This window comes from Molothrus ater, chromosome 10, assembly GCF_012460135.2.
Source record: "Molothrus ater isolate BHLD 08-10-18 breed brown headed cowbird chromosome 10, BPBGC_Mater_1.1, whole genome shotgun sequence".
NCBI classification, from domain to species: Eukaryota; Metazoa; Chordata; class Aves; order Passeriformes; family Icteridae; genus Molothrus; species Molothrus ater.
In genome coordinates, this window is record NC_050487.2 from 11,314,710 (window position 1) to 11,328,328 (window position 13,619).

Consider the following 13,619-nt stretch of genomic DNA (forward strand, 5'->3'; position numbering starts at 1 on the left):
TCGCGGTTATGCAAGCAGCACTATTACATAATCTGAATATAAAAATACGGGGGAAAGCGCTGTACGGGTGTTACTGTTCCTTAAGGCATCTGAAGGAAATAGAAGGTTAATGCACCTGCACCACTAATGCAGGTACAGGTAGGAGTCAGACTAAGGGATTGCTCTCTGCTGCTTCAACGTTTGTTTTCAGATATTCTTAAACATCCAGTAGCTCTCGGTTGCCAAAAGTACATTTTACATGGTGATATTCAGATACATGTGTGGTCACATGGTATAAACTGAGGTCAAGTGTAATTAGAACGCTTTGTCCAAAGATTTTCATTAAAATCTTCTATTTGGTAGTGAATCACGACAATGTGAAAAATCTTCTGAACAAGGGGGCAATCAGAAATAAGTTTTTTAAGTTAGCAGAAAGAAAGTCTTAAAAGTGTGTTGCTGAAAGTGATTTTCAATGCATTTTTCATTAAAAAGTAGGGCAGACTGGTGACACTGTTTATAATCTTTATAAAAATTACACAGGAGACCTGCTAAGAAAATAAGCTTAACTGAACAGTGCTGAGAAGCCAACATGAGAAGCAAAATATTAAACAAAAGACTTTTTTCAGACAGCAGGCCTAATATGCTCTGATATCCGTGTGGTTTAGAGGGGGTGCATGCTGGAGTGCAGGGACACAGCGAGCACACACTCCTCGGCGAGTGACTGACAGGGCTCTGCCTGCAGGGAGCCTCAGGAGTGAGCAGGGCCCTACTCCTCGTGGGCTCTGCAGTGTGGGGTTTTGGGAGAGGAAAGGCTTTTGGGGATTACTGGAAACTGCTCAGCCTCTGGTAGAGGTCAGGCTTCTCATGCTGCTCTTCACTAGAGAGGCCACAGAGAAGAGGGGCAGGCCAGATGCTGGACTGGGTGCTGGATCCCTGCAGAGGCAGGTGGTGGGGAGGGGGCTGTTTGCTAAAGAACACCCACCCCTGCCTCCTCCCAGCCCACCACACATGCAGGCACTCCCAGGAGGGCTGTGGTGATCCTGTCTCGGTCCCATTTGGCAGTGAGACTGCCTTTTGTGGCAGTCAATGCCACTGCATGCCCTATGGTAGAGGGCCAGAGTGACCATGATCTTCCATCTCCCTCATCAAGGTTAGATAAGAAGGGGTGGTTGACTGAGAGCAATCAGGTTTCAGACCTGCACTAAAGAGGCTGTTGGAAAGCCACCAGCAGCTGTTGCAACAGATGGTGTCTAGAGAACAACAGCATCCACTGCTGATTGGGAACTGCTGGCCTTGCAGCAGCAGCAGGGCTCGTTTGACACGTTCTGAGTTTCCTGCAGCCTCCCCACGTTCAGGGATGTGGGAGGCTTTCAGGCCTCGTGCCTCGGGCAGCTCTGGGCTGTGGCCTGGCTGCCTGGGAGACACCCAGGGTTTATGGCCCACTGGGGCAGCCCAGGCTGGGAGGAGAAGGCGGGGTTTGCTTGTGATTCAACACCAACAGTCCTGGTGGACACTGGACTGTCTGGGTGTTGGTGGAGGTACACACTAATGCTTAGCAGCCACGTTTATGGAACTCATTGCTAATGATCTAAGTCTTGCTTATTTCCAAGGCAGACTCCTCACAGGGAGAATGATCTCTGAGGACAGCCTGGGCTTTCATAAAGACTACTGCATACATATTACATTGAGTTGAGTATTCTCCTCCCAAGCCAGCTGTGGGATAGTGTGCAGGAAACCTTACAATTTGAAGCACTTACAACCTCAAAATAGCCTCTTATTCATATGTAGTCCATCAAGGTTAGTATTACATGACTATTATGTGGTAAGCCAGGGAGAATCAGGACATCTGGAGGTCACAGAGAGGAGTCCACGTAATGTAGTGCATGAAGAGCCTCTCCATTTCTCTAACCAGAGTTTATATTTAGAAGGGCATGGTCAGCATATACCATGGTTAATCCTACCATGTGTAGAATTTTCTGCAGGCTTTATCTCCAAATAACCTTTTAGAAGACTCTTAAAACACTGATGAAGGTACTGCCTAATGAGGTAAGTAATGGAAGCTAATGTTAATCAGTGCTGGATGAAGACTCCAAGGAAAAGATGTGCTAAAATACCAAATGTGAGTTTGTTTCTACATTATACTTTTGTTTTATTCAATGTTGAAGTCATTTCTGAGGTGCTATTTTGTCTGAAATATCAAAAGCCCTAAAAAATATTCTAAATTACTTCAACCCTACCCAGTGAAATTATGCCTTTTGGTTAGACAATTAAAAAATAAAAGCTAAATGGATGTTTTGAACTCAAACATACTCAGCACACTAGGGAAGAAGTTGTACTTAGCCCTCCTACTATACATAGCTTTTTTGAATAAATAAACTAATTTAAAAAAAAAACCTAAAAAGATAGAAAGTCCTAATGTGAATATGCAGTGATGGTGTTTGGAAGACTTAAGATGCTTTTGAAGATAAACCTTTAGCCTCACCCAATTCAACTCATGCTGGCAAATATCAGTCTTAGTAGCACTTGCTTGACTTAATCCTCTACCATACAATTCCACCTGTATAATACCTTTTTTTTTTTTAGATCTTCACTTTTAAGACAGATTTTGATGATTTCTTTCTCAGTAAGAAGTTTTATCTGAGTAAAAACATTTACCTTCTTTGTTTCCTCTGGATTTTTCTTCTGCACTGAAACCTTTTTAGTAACTCCTGTGACATCTTCCATGGAACCCCACTAAACCAGAAGAGGTAGAGAATTTGGCTCTATTTAAAAAGAGTAGCTATTAAAGAAAGGGAGGCTTTGGCCTCATCTAACTTTGCTGTACCTCATGGTTGCAGTTTCTCTGGGAGAACATCTGAAGAGATACACGGACATACAAAAATGGTCCTTTTGTTCTGTGTTGTTTTTTTTTATCCTTTCTTGAATGTGTATCAATCTCTTGCAAATAATGGTTTGATGGGTAACTTTTTACTGCAGTAATTGCAATACTTTGTAATAATTGAGTAGACACTGTGCTTTGATCTAATACTGAAGTGATTAACTTGCCTTTAGAGATTCTACTCCACTGTCTTTGTAAGACTGGATAAACAGGAAACCTTGCGTCACTTTCTCCTTCTTGACTAACTAACTAGGGTCAATTATACTCTATAAAGCTAATACCTTGATAGATAAAGAAAAATGGGAGTGATACCTATATTTTAAAGCCTCAGCTGGAGGAGAGAAAAAGTAGATGTTGTGAAAGGGAATAGCAGTAACCAACACCATCATAGTTGCACAGCAATGTTCATTTTAATGTCTCAGTGATCAGGAGCTTCTAATTTTCTGCCCTCTTTACCTTGAAGCTGAATATCTTCAGGTTTGTATCCTTTATGCTTTAAAAACCAGCAATGAAACCCATCTGAAAAAACACCAAACACAGCAAACTGGGCAAAATACTTCACATTTTAAGAAAATTTCTCTGAAAGTTTGGTTGTTATCTTTTTAGAGTTCTGGTTTTGAAAGTTTAGAGGTAAAACTTGCCTTTTTCTTGACACCAGGAAATCTGAGCATAAGTATTGCTGTGAAATTAGTTTCACTGTGATGAAGAGTAATCTATTGGGTGGGTGCATATTTCATGTTTTCCATGGTCAAAATCCACCACTGTCCCAGATTCCAGGGGCTCGTGGTAAGAGCAAAGTACAGCTTGTCCTTTGCAAGGGTTGCAGAACTGAACCCTCACTTACAAAGTGCATAACTAAGAAATTGTTTTGTTTGTATGTGCAGAGTGGGAGTGTTTTGCAGAGCACAAATTGCTACTCACTGTTAGTAACCTGACAGGAGGGACTCTCAGTATGGCGAAGGAATGACTGGCATTGCACTCATCTTGAACTTCCATGCTTTCAAAACAGCTGATAGATGTGCACATCTGGATTCTAGCCACGTAGGCTAATTCTCTCTGACAAGAAGCTGCAGGAGAACTTTTGAAATTAAGCCTTCATTTGATACTTGCACGAGTGCCTGCAAACTACACAGCAAATGACCGACCCTTCTCAGCCAGACGGCGCGGGTCAGATGCTGCCCCTGTGACTGGTTTGCGTAACACGCCTCATCGCTTGAGGAATCCCAGGGGGAGGAAGAACCCTGATAAGACGTGTCTAAGGAGAGAGCAGCGGGGTCTTGGAAGGGAAAGCAGCTGCTGAATGGCAGGAGTAGAGCAGGAGTCACAGCTTAGGGAAGGTAAAGCAGCAGCACTGAGAGATGGAGTAACACAGAGGTGGCTCCTGCCGGGGGACAGAGAGCAGACAGAGCAGTGGCAGCAAGTCCAGACTTCCTGAGAGGCAAACTGCCCTCTCCCACACAGCCCCTCTGGCTCTTTTTCGTTATTGCGGTGGTCCCTGCTAAGGCATCTCAGCTGAGGCCGGGCTCTGTGCTCCGGCCGAGGGCTGCCCGCCTCTGCCCTGGGCTCGGCGCTCCCTAGCAACCCGCGGGGCCGGCGGAGCTGCCGCTGCCTCCTCTGAGAAGCCTCGCTGGCGGAGGAGGCGGAGGGCGGAATAAGGGACGAAGCTGGAAGACGGCTGCCTAAGCACTGGGGAACACACACACAGCCGGTGGCTTTAGAGATCCTGAGTCACTCTGTGAAACTGCACAGGAAAGTGTGAAACTAGAGTTACAAACCTGTACACCCAGCAGCTACACTCCCGTCCTACTCACTATCTGCCTGCCTCATGTCCTCGAACGTGCTTCCTTTGCCACAGGGTAGGGAACTTCCACAGCACCCGAAATCCTTCCTCTCCCTTTTCCTCACACCCACGTTTGCTCAAGAATTGCAGCAGTTCTGTGCCCTGGTCTGGAGTGAGAGCAATGGAGAGCTTTCATCTGAAAGCTGGGAAAAAAGCAGCCAGAAAGACAAGTGTAACACACTGCAGCATGTGGTTTACTTAATGTAGCTTAGTGTTAATTATTTATGATAATTCGTGATTTTCCCAAGTATATTGCTTAATGATACTTGTCATTGTGACTACAGTTAATAAACAATTCCCAGATCTGCAGGCAACCAGACCTACTGCATTATAATGAAAAATGCCTACAATTTGCTTTTTATTATTATTATTATTATTATTATTATTATTATTATTATTATTATTATTACCCTACCCTTTCCAGCATTAATTCTCCATGGATTTCTGCATCTCACTGTTTCCTTTCCTTCCTGCCCTTGCTTTCCCATGAAGCCCAAAACAGTGACATGTGTTCTCATTCACTAACTGTATTCAAGTGCTACTGTACTATTGCAATGTGTTATAAATAGCACAGATTGAGGAGTCCAGTTCATTCTGAAAAATTATCTTTAGAGATGACCTTTGAAACTCTAACTATTTCTTTCCTGTTTTTCTCAGCATGCTCTGGATTGTGATGCTCTTAATTTGGTGCAGTTTATTAATTACAAAAGAGCATAGAAGCTAAGCAGTAAGAGGAGGATTTGAACAATGAGGTGGATAATTAAAATGGATTAATGAGGTGGATAAAATTAAGGGATTGAGGCCAAATGGAGCACAAATTTTCTGAACATTATTGGCCCTGAAACTCTTCTCATCCAAAGGCACATTCCTCTTTCCAGTTAGATGTCTGTTTCTTATCCAGAAGTGTCAGTCATCTTTCATGCCAGGTTTATTAATATGGTCCCAGCAGAGTTGAGTATCATCTAGTGTCTTCTCCTGTAGCCCTAAGTTCCACAGCTGGTTTGCTTTCAACTCATTGCTGCACCTGTTTGCACTAATATGTTAAAAACCATCCCAAAAGCAGGTCACAGATTATACTAATCCTGTATCTCTGCAAGGCAGTGAAATGGTTCTCAAGTAAACAGGGAGAAAGATGGGGGAAGAGAAGGGCTTGGCTTGGATTCTGAAGCAGTAAATCCTGCCTAATCCATCCATAATGCTCCTTGACCAACGCCATCCCTTCAGGTGGAAGGACTCCTCTATGGGAACGTTTGGGGCTCAAAATATCCTAGGAAAGACTGGTGGAGTTGTGCCTGTCAATGCGTGGGTTTGATTTCCCCCTCCTTCCTGCCAAGCCTCAGAGATTCCTCCTCAAATTTATCTAAGAGAGCCGTGCAGGCTCCTCTAGGATGGAGATGGGACCCAGCACCGTGTCCACGGCCGTGGGACCAGCAGGCGCTTATCGCTGCAGGCGCTCCGGTGTATTCGATACAAATCCTCCCTCTGCGGGGCCTCGGCCGCCCCGCCGGTACCGGAACATTCCGCGTTGGGTTGCGGAGGGAGGCTCCAGCAGCCGGAGAAACGCGTGGTGCCGCGAGGCCTTTCTCCCTGCCTCAGCTGCAGACTGAACTGCGGAGGAAAGCGGCTCGTACCTAAGGAACGATGGGGATCGTTATTTTTTATTTTGCCATTTTTTGTGCGACTCCGGGTGGAGTCACGTTACGTGGCAAGGGCCGCCTCACGCGGGCGCTCGGCACGGGCCGTGCCTGCCCCCTGGCGGCGCCTGCGGGGTAGCAAACCCAGGGAGCTCTTCCTGCTGCCCGCCCTGCTCTTCCTGCACATTGACCCGCGCCCTCCGCCCTTCAGGGACACTTTCCTGCCGTTCTCCAGCCCGCCGTGAGCCTCGCTGCCGCGCCGTGTGCCGTGTCCGCCCTGACCCGCCTGCTCAGTGCTGGTGACACGCGGTGACACTGCCATGGACGTGCTCGCAGCTGAGCCGTCGCCCTGACACGGCTGCGGGCAGAGCAGCCGCTCTCACCAGACTATGTCCCTGCAAACTTGGACGCACATCTGCAGCCGGTGAGGTTTCCTGAGAATTTTGCCGTCCTCTATAAACTTCCAGCCCTCTGCAGTTACCTTTACCCTCTACAACCTCTCCTTTTGCTTTTTTTCCCCCTACCTTCTGGAACCTTCATTATCCGCTGCCCCAGCGGTTGTTAGCACAGGCTCTGCTCCCTCCTGCCGCTCACAGGGCGTGTCGGCAGGTGGTGGATTAAAGCTTTCATTAACTTCTCTGTATCTTCCTGTCTTTTCCTTAAATATTATCTCAGCCCCTGCATATTCCACTCTGAAAATCTATGAAAGCACGGGGATTCAAGACTCATCATAGATGTGATGGCTGGTTATAATCCCCAGTTAAACAGCCTTCAATACACTTGCAGTTGTAGTCTAATATCAAACCCAGTAAGGAAGGATTTGCTGTGTTAGCCTTTTCAGTATTGAAGGGTTTTTCTCACTGAGGTGCAGCATTCCGGGTTATTCCCAGCGGTGTCCGCTCCGTTTCCCGTCGCTACCGTGCGAGCCGAGCGCTGCCTGCGGACGGGGCGGCCCTGCCGCGCCGGGGGGGGCGGGGGGAGCCATCGGCGACTCGGCCATCGGCTTCGCGCCCTCCGCTCGCGGGCTCGGTGGGATCGGCGCTCGCTCGGCCGCCGCCAGGGCTGGGCGAGGGGAGAGGCAAGATGGCGGACAAGGCGCCCGGCGGCTCGCAGAAACCCGCCGGGAAGGTGAGGCCGCTCCGCCCCGGGCCCGCGCCCGCTCCCTTCGCCTCGGGAGGCACGGCCCGCGACCCGCTCCGTTGCGCTCGGGGAACGCGGCCCGCGGCCCGCTGCCGCGGCGGAAGGGCCCGGTAGCGGCGGGGCGGCGAGGCGCGGGCGGCGCGGCCTGCTCTGAGCCCGGGGTGACCGCAGTCCCCGGGACGGGGTGGGAGGCGGGAAGGGGGCTCGGGGTCCCGGGCCTCTTGCGGGGCACGCCCGCTCCTCGAGACCGCCCCGGGCACGTGTCTGTCCCCGTGGTGTCCCCGTGGCCCGGCCGAGGAGGGCGCGGGGCTCGGCGGCGGCGCTGTGCCGGCCCGCAATGCCCGAGCCCAGCCGTGCCCACCGACGGCTTTCATTTCATTGCCCTCCCTCCACGTGGGCTGAAGCCCGCGCAGGGTTAGTTTCCAACTCGCGAGTGTGAAGGAAAACGACGAATTGAGATGGAGTGGGTTCTTTTGAAGCGCGATGAAATTACAAGTTTGGTAGAATTGCTGTGGCGCTCCCCGCGCTTTTCCCTGAACCCTCTTTACTTCCTGTAGTTTTGCTGGGTGGTTTTCCAGCCCAGGAGCACAGGTAGCGCAGCAGCTCTGGAAAGCTTGGCCCAGAGCTGTGCTCTGGAACCAACGGTCACAGCACGGAGCTGCCTGCGCTCGTGGCTTCGCTCCTGCCGCCCGGGATGGTGGAGGGTGAGATATTTTGCGGGGTGCGCTGGCGGCTGATGGTTTGAGGATTGCTCCCTTTCATTCACTTTCGTTTCAAGTTTTAGGTCAGAACTATATAAATGCTTCAGGTTTTAGTGTGTGAGCGTGTAAGTCATTCAAAGAGAAAGCCGTGTTATGGCTCAGGAATTTCCAGTGCTATAAATGAATAATTTTTGCCCATCTTTTTATTAAGCAAGACCAGGATTACTTAGTTTTTTAAAATTTTATTTTGCTGCCAAGAAGCTGTACTAATTAATGCAGTTGGTAATGAAGTGTAGTTACTTAAAGTCTTTGCATGTTTACTCAGTTGTTATTAGAGTAGGAGCACATTATTTTTGTTTCTCTTTTAAGATCTGTTCCAAATATTGCCAAGAAACGTTTTTTTTATCTCGCTTTTGGCTTGGAATGGCAAATAAGAGCTGGACAGAAAACTTTAGTAGTAAAATAGGTCTTAATTTGTGGGCAGTGGCTTTCAGGGAATAGGACATTTTGGGATTTCAAGTATAATTAGAAATAGAGTACTTAATTATTGATGAATGCAGCTGATAGCATGGTACAGAACACCAACCCAGACGTGATTCCTTTCTTTTTGCAGTTACATTGTAGGCTATTTGTGTTTTGTCATTTGCTATTTCTGTACTGATGATACTCTTTTTTTTCAATATACAGTAATAATTTATAGGAATTGTTTTCTGTCCTAGATGTCAGTTCTGCAGAGGTAGGTTCAGGCAGTTAACTCTTCCATCCCATGGAAGTCAGTAGGGAATGCAAGGTCAGACTGTGTTCATCTGTCAGGGCCTGCTGAGGACAATCTGTACCTCTCCTGCCACCTCTGTGCACTCCCCCTCGCCCCTCTGTTCCCCATTCCTCCAGACACCCTTGCCATGTTCCACTTTACATTCTAGATCTGGCTTGTTCCTTCTTGTCAGTATTATTTTATGTGCCACAGAAAATAGGGATAATACCTACTTGGATCTATGAGAATGTTTCTGTTGAAAAGTGAAATAAAATAAGACATGCCTATCTCTTGGGGTTTATTTCCCAAAAAAAAAAATCTTGGGAAATATTGGGGGGCTGAACAGTGTGTGTTCCCTTTGGTACCTTTGTTTTATTATTCCATAAATGCTTGTGATATACATTGAGGTACTTTTCAGATGTCTGCAGAAAGAAATGGTATTGAAATTAGAAATATTATTTTGTTTTAATTAGTTTATTCACACAGGGATTAAAACGTCTATTGAGAATGTTTATGGTTTAGCAATTGAGCAAATAACCATTTTGCTACATTTCATGAAGTAATTATCAGAAATTTTGATTATTTTTAATAATTTTAGGATTCATTTACTTGCATAATTAAAAGTGAAGTTGTAGGCTTCTTTTGTAAGTTACATTTGTTTTGCAAATACAATAATTTATGTATCTCGCAGACTCATAGGATATGTTTCAGTGGCAATTCTAATTCAGTGCCTTTGCTGGCTTCTAGATAGCTGCTGGAAAGACACAGTGACCTTTTATTTTCTGTGCTCTGTGAGGAGCTGTGACCTAGTGCCTGAAATAAAAGAATTTCTCCCCTTCAGAATGGTTGAAATTTATTCTTCAGTCTTGTTGTCCAAGTACTGAATTTGACCCAGTTTTTTATATGTGTGTGTGTGTATATATATATATATATGTGTGTGTGTGTATAGTGTAAAATGCCATTTTTGTCATGCAGGCATTGTTTGTTTGATTCACTGACTGGAAAGCCTTGCTGGAGGTGGTACAGGTTCAGGGAGCCCCCAGTGCCTGCATTGCTGTGGTGGCAGCTGCTTTGTGTGATGCTGGCAGCTGCTAAATAACTTTGAGAGTCTCCCATGTGAAATGTATTGCAAAAGCATTAACTATTCCTCTGGCACTTTGAGATTAGAATAGCAAGATTCGTGCTTGAGATTTCCAGAAATCCAAGTAGGAAAGAAAGATAATTAAAGAATAGAAAATAGACATTGCTAAAGACTGCACAGGACATCAGTGTAGGGCATGATTCTGAAATGACAGATACAGATGTTCAGTTATTTATGTAATGAAATTTTAGCTGCTCAGTGACTCTTTGCTTTTGTTATTGTATCTTCTGAGAATAGTCACTGTCTGGCATGGCCACTGCTCTTACATAGACTGCTGTCCAAAGTGGGTGCCATATGCAGAAGAAATACTCCCCTTGGACCAAGCTGTACTTTTCCCTTTTTCATCCCAAAAGCTGGACCTCTTACCTGAGTTGAAGGTTCTAGTGGAATACCATTGTGTACAAATACTTCTGGAGAAAGCCACAGTCCATTTGCTATTGTGTCTGCAAATTATGATTACTCTGATAGGAACTAATTCTAGTCTGTATTATTCCAGTAACTGTAAAGACTAAATACATTAGCTGTGAAATAATTTGCAGGTGTTTTCAAGCACTCACTTTCTAGAGAGAAAGGAAGAATAAAAAATATAAGGCAACCTGGAACCCTCCTTTAGCTGAATTTTGACATCTTAATTTATGTGTTCCCATTTGTTTCTCCTTACTGTCAGTGCTGACACAAGGAGTCCCAGCTTTAGCTACTTCTTCCCTACCAAGCATTGTCCTCTCTGGTTGATTTGGCATGATTTGGGCAGCAGGCTGCTGCTTTGAGTTGGGAAATGCTTTGGCTGAACCTCCCCATCTCTCCCTGTGGTGGGTGATGAGCTAGACCAGGAGCAGTGCTGGAGTTCAGTGTGGCCACTGTGGGGGCAGGATCAATGGAAGGTGTTGAAACAGGGCAGGAGTGGCTTTCAGCAGAGTTTCTTTTACACATTTCACCCTGAAGCTATTGGTTCTTTCAAGGACAGGGCTTTCATTTATGTTTTAAGTTGTAGCAATTACAGTTGTAAAAATATCATTCAGCATTTAGAGGACCACAGATTGTCTCCTGGGTTCTATTGGCAGCCTTTGTGCTTTTGTTGCTCTTTGTTTCACTAAATGACATCAGTGTTAATTAAAAAAATATTTATTGTGTGCGACGTATTTTAAATACTTGTGAAATGACACAATCGTGCCAGTTTTACTGAGAGATTTTTAAGTCTGGAGAAACCATGAAGAGCTGGATTTGTGGCCCTGTGAGCTGTGGGCAGGAAGGAAGATTCCAGAGAGCTGTTTTCTTCTCTGTTTTCCTTGGAAGCTTCCATGAAGCTAGAAGAAAATGTAAAGATCAGAATCTCAGAGATGTCTCTGCTTTGGCATTTTTCATGGAAGTTTGTCATAAATATCATTTGTATGGCTCTTTGAAGGTTTTGGTTTTTCTCTTGGAGGTTGAAGTTGGCTGGACTCAGCTTTGGGTGACCTGACCTCCAGGACTGGGCTTTGACAGGGCTGTATTTTAATGCAGGCTGCTGAAATGACACTTCAGCTGTGCTGGCACATGCTTTGACAAATGTGCAGCATGAAAGTGATGGAAAAAGTGATCCAGCTGTAAAATAGTCTGGTTGAGGACAACAAAAAAAGGAGATAATTTTCATGCAGAGATGCAGTGAATTGGGGGTAAGAAGGCATTTGTCAATTGTCTGCTGGCAGTGACTGAAAGTTGGATTCACTGCATTTTTTCTGTTGGCATCTTGAACACAAGGGAGCTGTCCTCACATCTCATCATGTGGAGGGCAGAGCTTTGTGTGTCTTTCTTTCAGCAGTTAGGTTCAGCTGAGCTACTTGACGTGATAAGAACAGAAAAAATGATCCTGCTCTAGATTTCAACACAGGTGGGCAACATCTTCTAAAATGTTTCCCTCTGCTAGAGAGACACGGATTCCGCTGAGTCAGAGCAGCTGGTCTGACTCCTAAGGAAACAAAATGGCCCCTTTTCTCAAGGAGTGCAGATGGATGCAAAGTGCAGTGCTGGGAGAATTTGTGATTTTTTAAAATAACTGCTGTTTGGAAACTGGCAGATAGCAATGTGTAATTTTGTCAAGAACCTTTTCGTCTTGTGCTTTGTCAGAATAATTTCTTGGTTGGTCAGGAGCAGTATCAAAGGTAGAACTAAATTTATACATAGGAAAGAGAAGACCTTAAAAATAAGAATTGTGGAAGGAGGAAGATGACATGGCTCTCCAAAGCTGCTAGTTATTGTGGGGTACAGTTGGTCTGAAAGCTAAAATTGCTTTTAGAAGTTTTCTGAGTGCCCCTTAATAGAAATTGTGCTGCTCAGCTAATATTCAGTGGCTCCACAGTGCCCTGGTCTGTATTGGTGGGTTGGGGAGTGCCACTGGACTCCCACAGAATCTCTGTGTGCTACCATGCACTGCAGCTTTTCTGAGCAGTATCATCTGCTTGCTGCTGGAGAAGCAGATTTAGTGTCTTGCTTCTTTTTATGTTCTTCTTCAGGATAATCTGTCACTCTACTGAGCATTGCCACTGTTACTCTGTGTAATGTTTTGTTTCTGTCCTCCCTATGAGCAGCTTCAGCACCACCCCTGTTGGGAGCTGTCACTATCTAAAGCTTCCGTAAATTGAGCAGATGTGGAGAATCAGGAAGTGGCCATTCCTTTCTGCTGTTGCCAGACAAACTCCTTTCCTGGAGCAGTACACCAAGGCAGACAGCACTGTACACTCCACCTTTGAGTGGGATTTTTTGAACTGCAGCTCTCAGATTGTTTGTTGGAAGGCTGAAGTGCAGCTGCTGTGCTGCTTGCCGCAGGGTGGCAGGAGGAATGCTGCTCCCATGCTCTGGCATTCTTTTGCATAGTGTACATCTTTTATCTGGGTGATGTTGGGCTACACTTCCATAAAGTTTTGAGGGGAGGACAGCTTTCCTTAGGCTACATTTGTGCAGTCTGGAGACCTGTGCATAGCAGATTACTGATCTGAGTGCCACAGGCAGTTGGGGATCACAAAAAAATCCAGCACCACGTACACAGGAGGAGAAGTTTGCAGGGAATGGCATTAGTGAAAGATACTTGAGATATTTGTTTCCATGTGTATTCTAATGAACTGCTACTGCTGTATGTGAACTCAGCTTGCTATTAGCTTCTGTGCAAAGATGGCTTGTGAGTCATGTACAGTGCTGCAAGGAAGGGGGTTTGGGAGGTCCTTGAGAGTAAGACGTGATTTTTTCCCCCCATGTTTTCCCTGCCCCACTTATCTTTCTTAAAAAACCTCCAAACATATTCCTAGAAGCCTTTTGCTTCTCCCTTGCAAGGACTATATCTGTGTGTTGCACTCTGCCTTTGTGCACTTAATTCTGGTTTCTGTTGAAGAGCATTTTTTTCTAAGTTGATTTTACTGTATAACATAGGAATACACTTGTTAGAAAGGTCTCTGTCTTAGCTGATGAAAAAGCAGCATGCACAATAAAAACAAGGCCTAGTAAATGATCTTCTAGAGTAGGATTTGGTGCTTGTTGATTTTGAAAGACTGGAAATGAGCATCATAGATTACTATTTGTGGT

At 45.6% G+C, this 13,619-nt stretch overlaps 1 protein-coding gene across 8 annotated transcripts in view; it reads left to right on the forward strand.

Moving 5' to 3' along the window:
• Positions 1-2,581: 2,581 nt before the first annotated feature.
• The window catches only part of U2SURP (U2 snRNP associated SURP domain containing), a 46,680-nt gene continuing 35,642 nt past the window's right edge, over positions 2,582-13,619 (forward strand). For 5 of the 8 annotated variants that reach the window (XM_054515916.1, XM_036388784.2, XM_036388785.2 and 2 more), the window contains exon 1: positions 7,393-7,459. In XM_054515916.1, the coding sequence (XP_054371891.1) occupies positions 7,415-7,459 (45 nt within the window). In that variant the 5' untranslated portion in view covers positions 7,393-7,414. Of the gene's footprint in view, positions 6,756-7,384; positions 7,460-13,619 lie in introns of those variants that run through there. The other 3 variants (XM_054515918.1, XM_054515917.1, XM_054515915.1) reach the window with 2 other exon arrangements.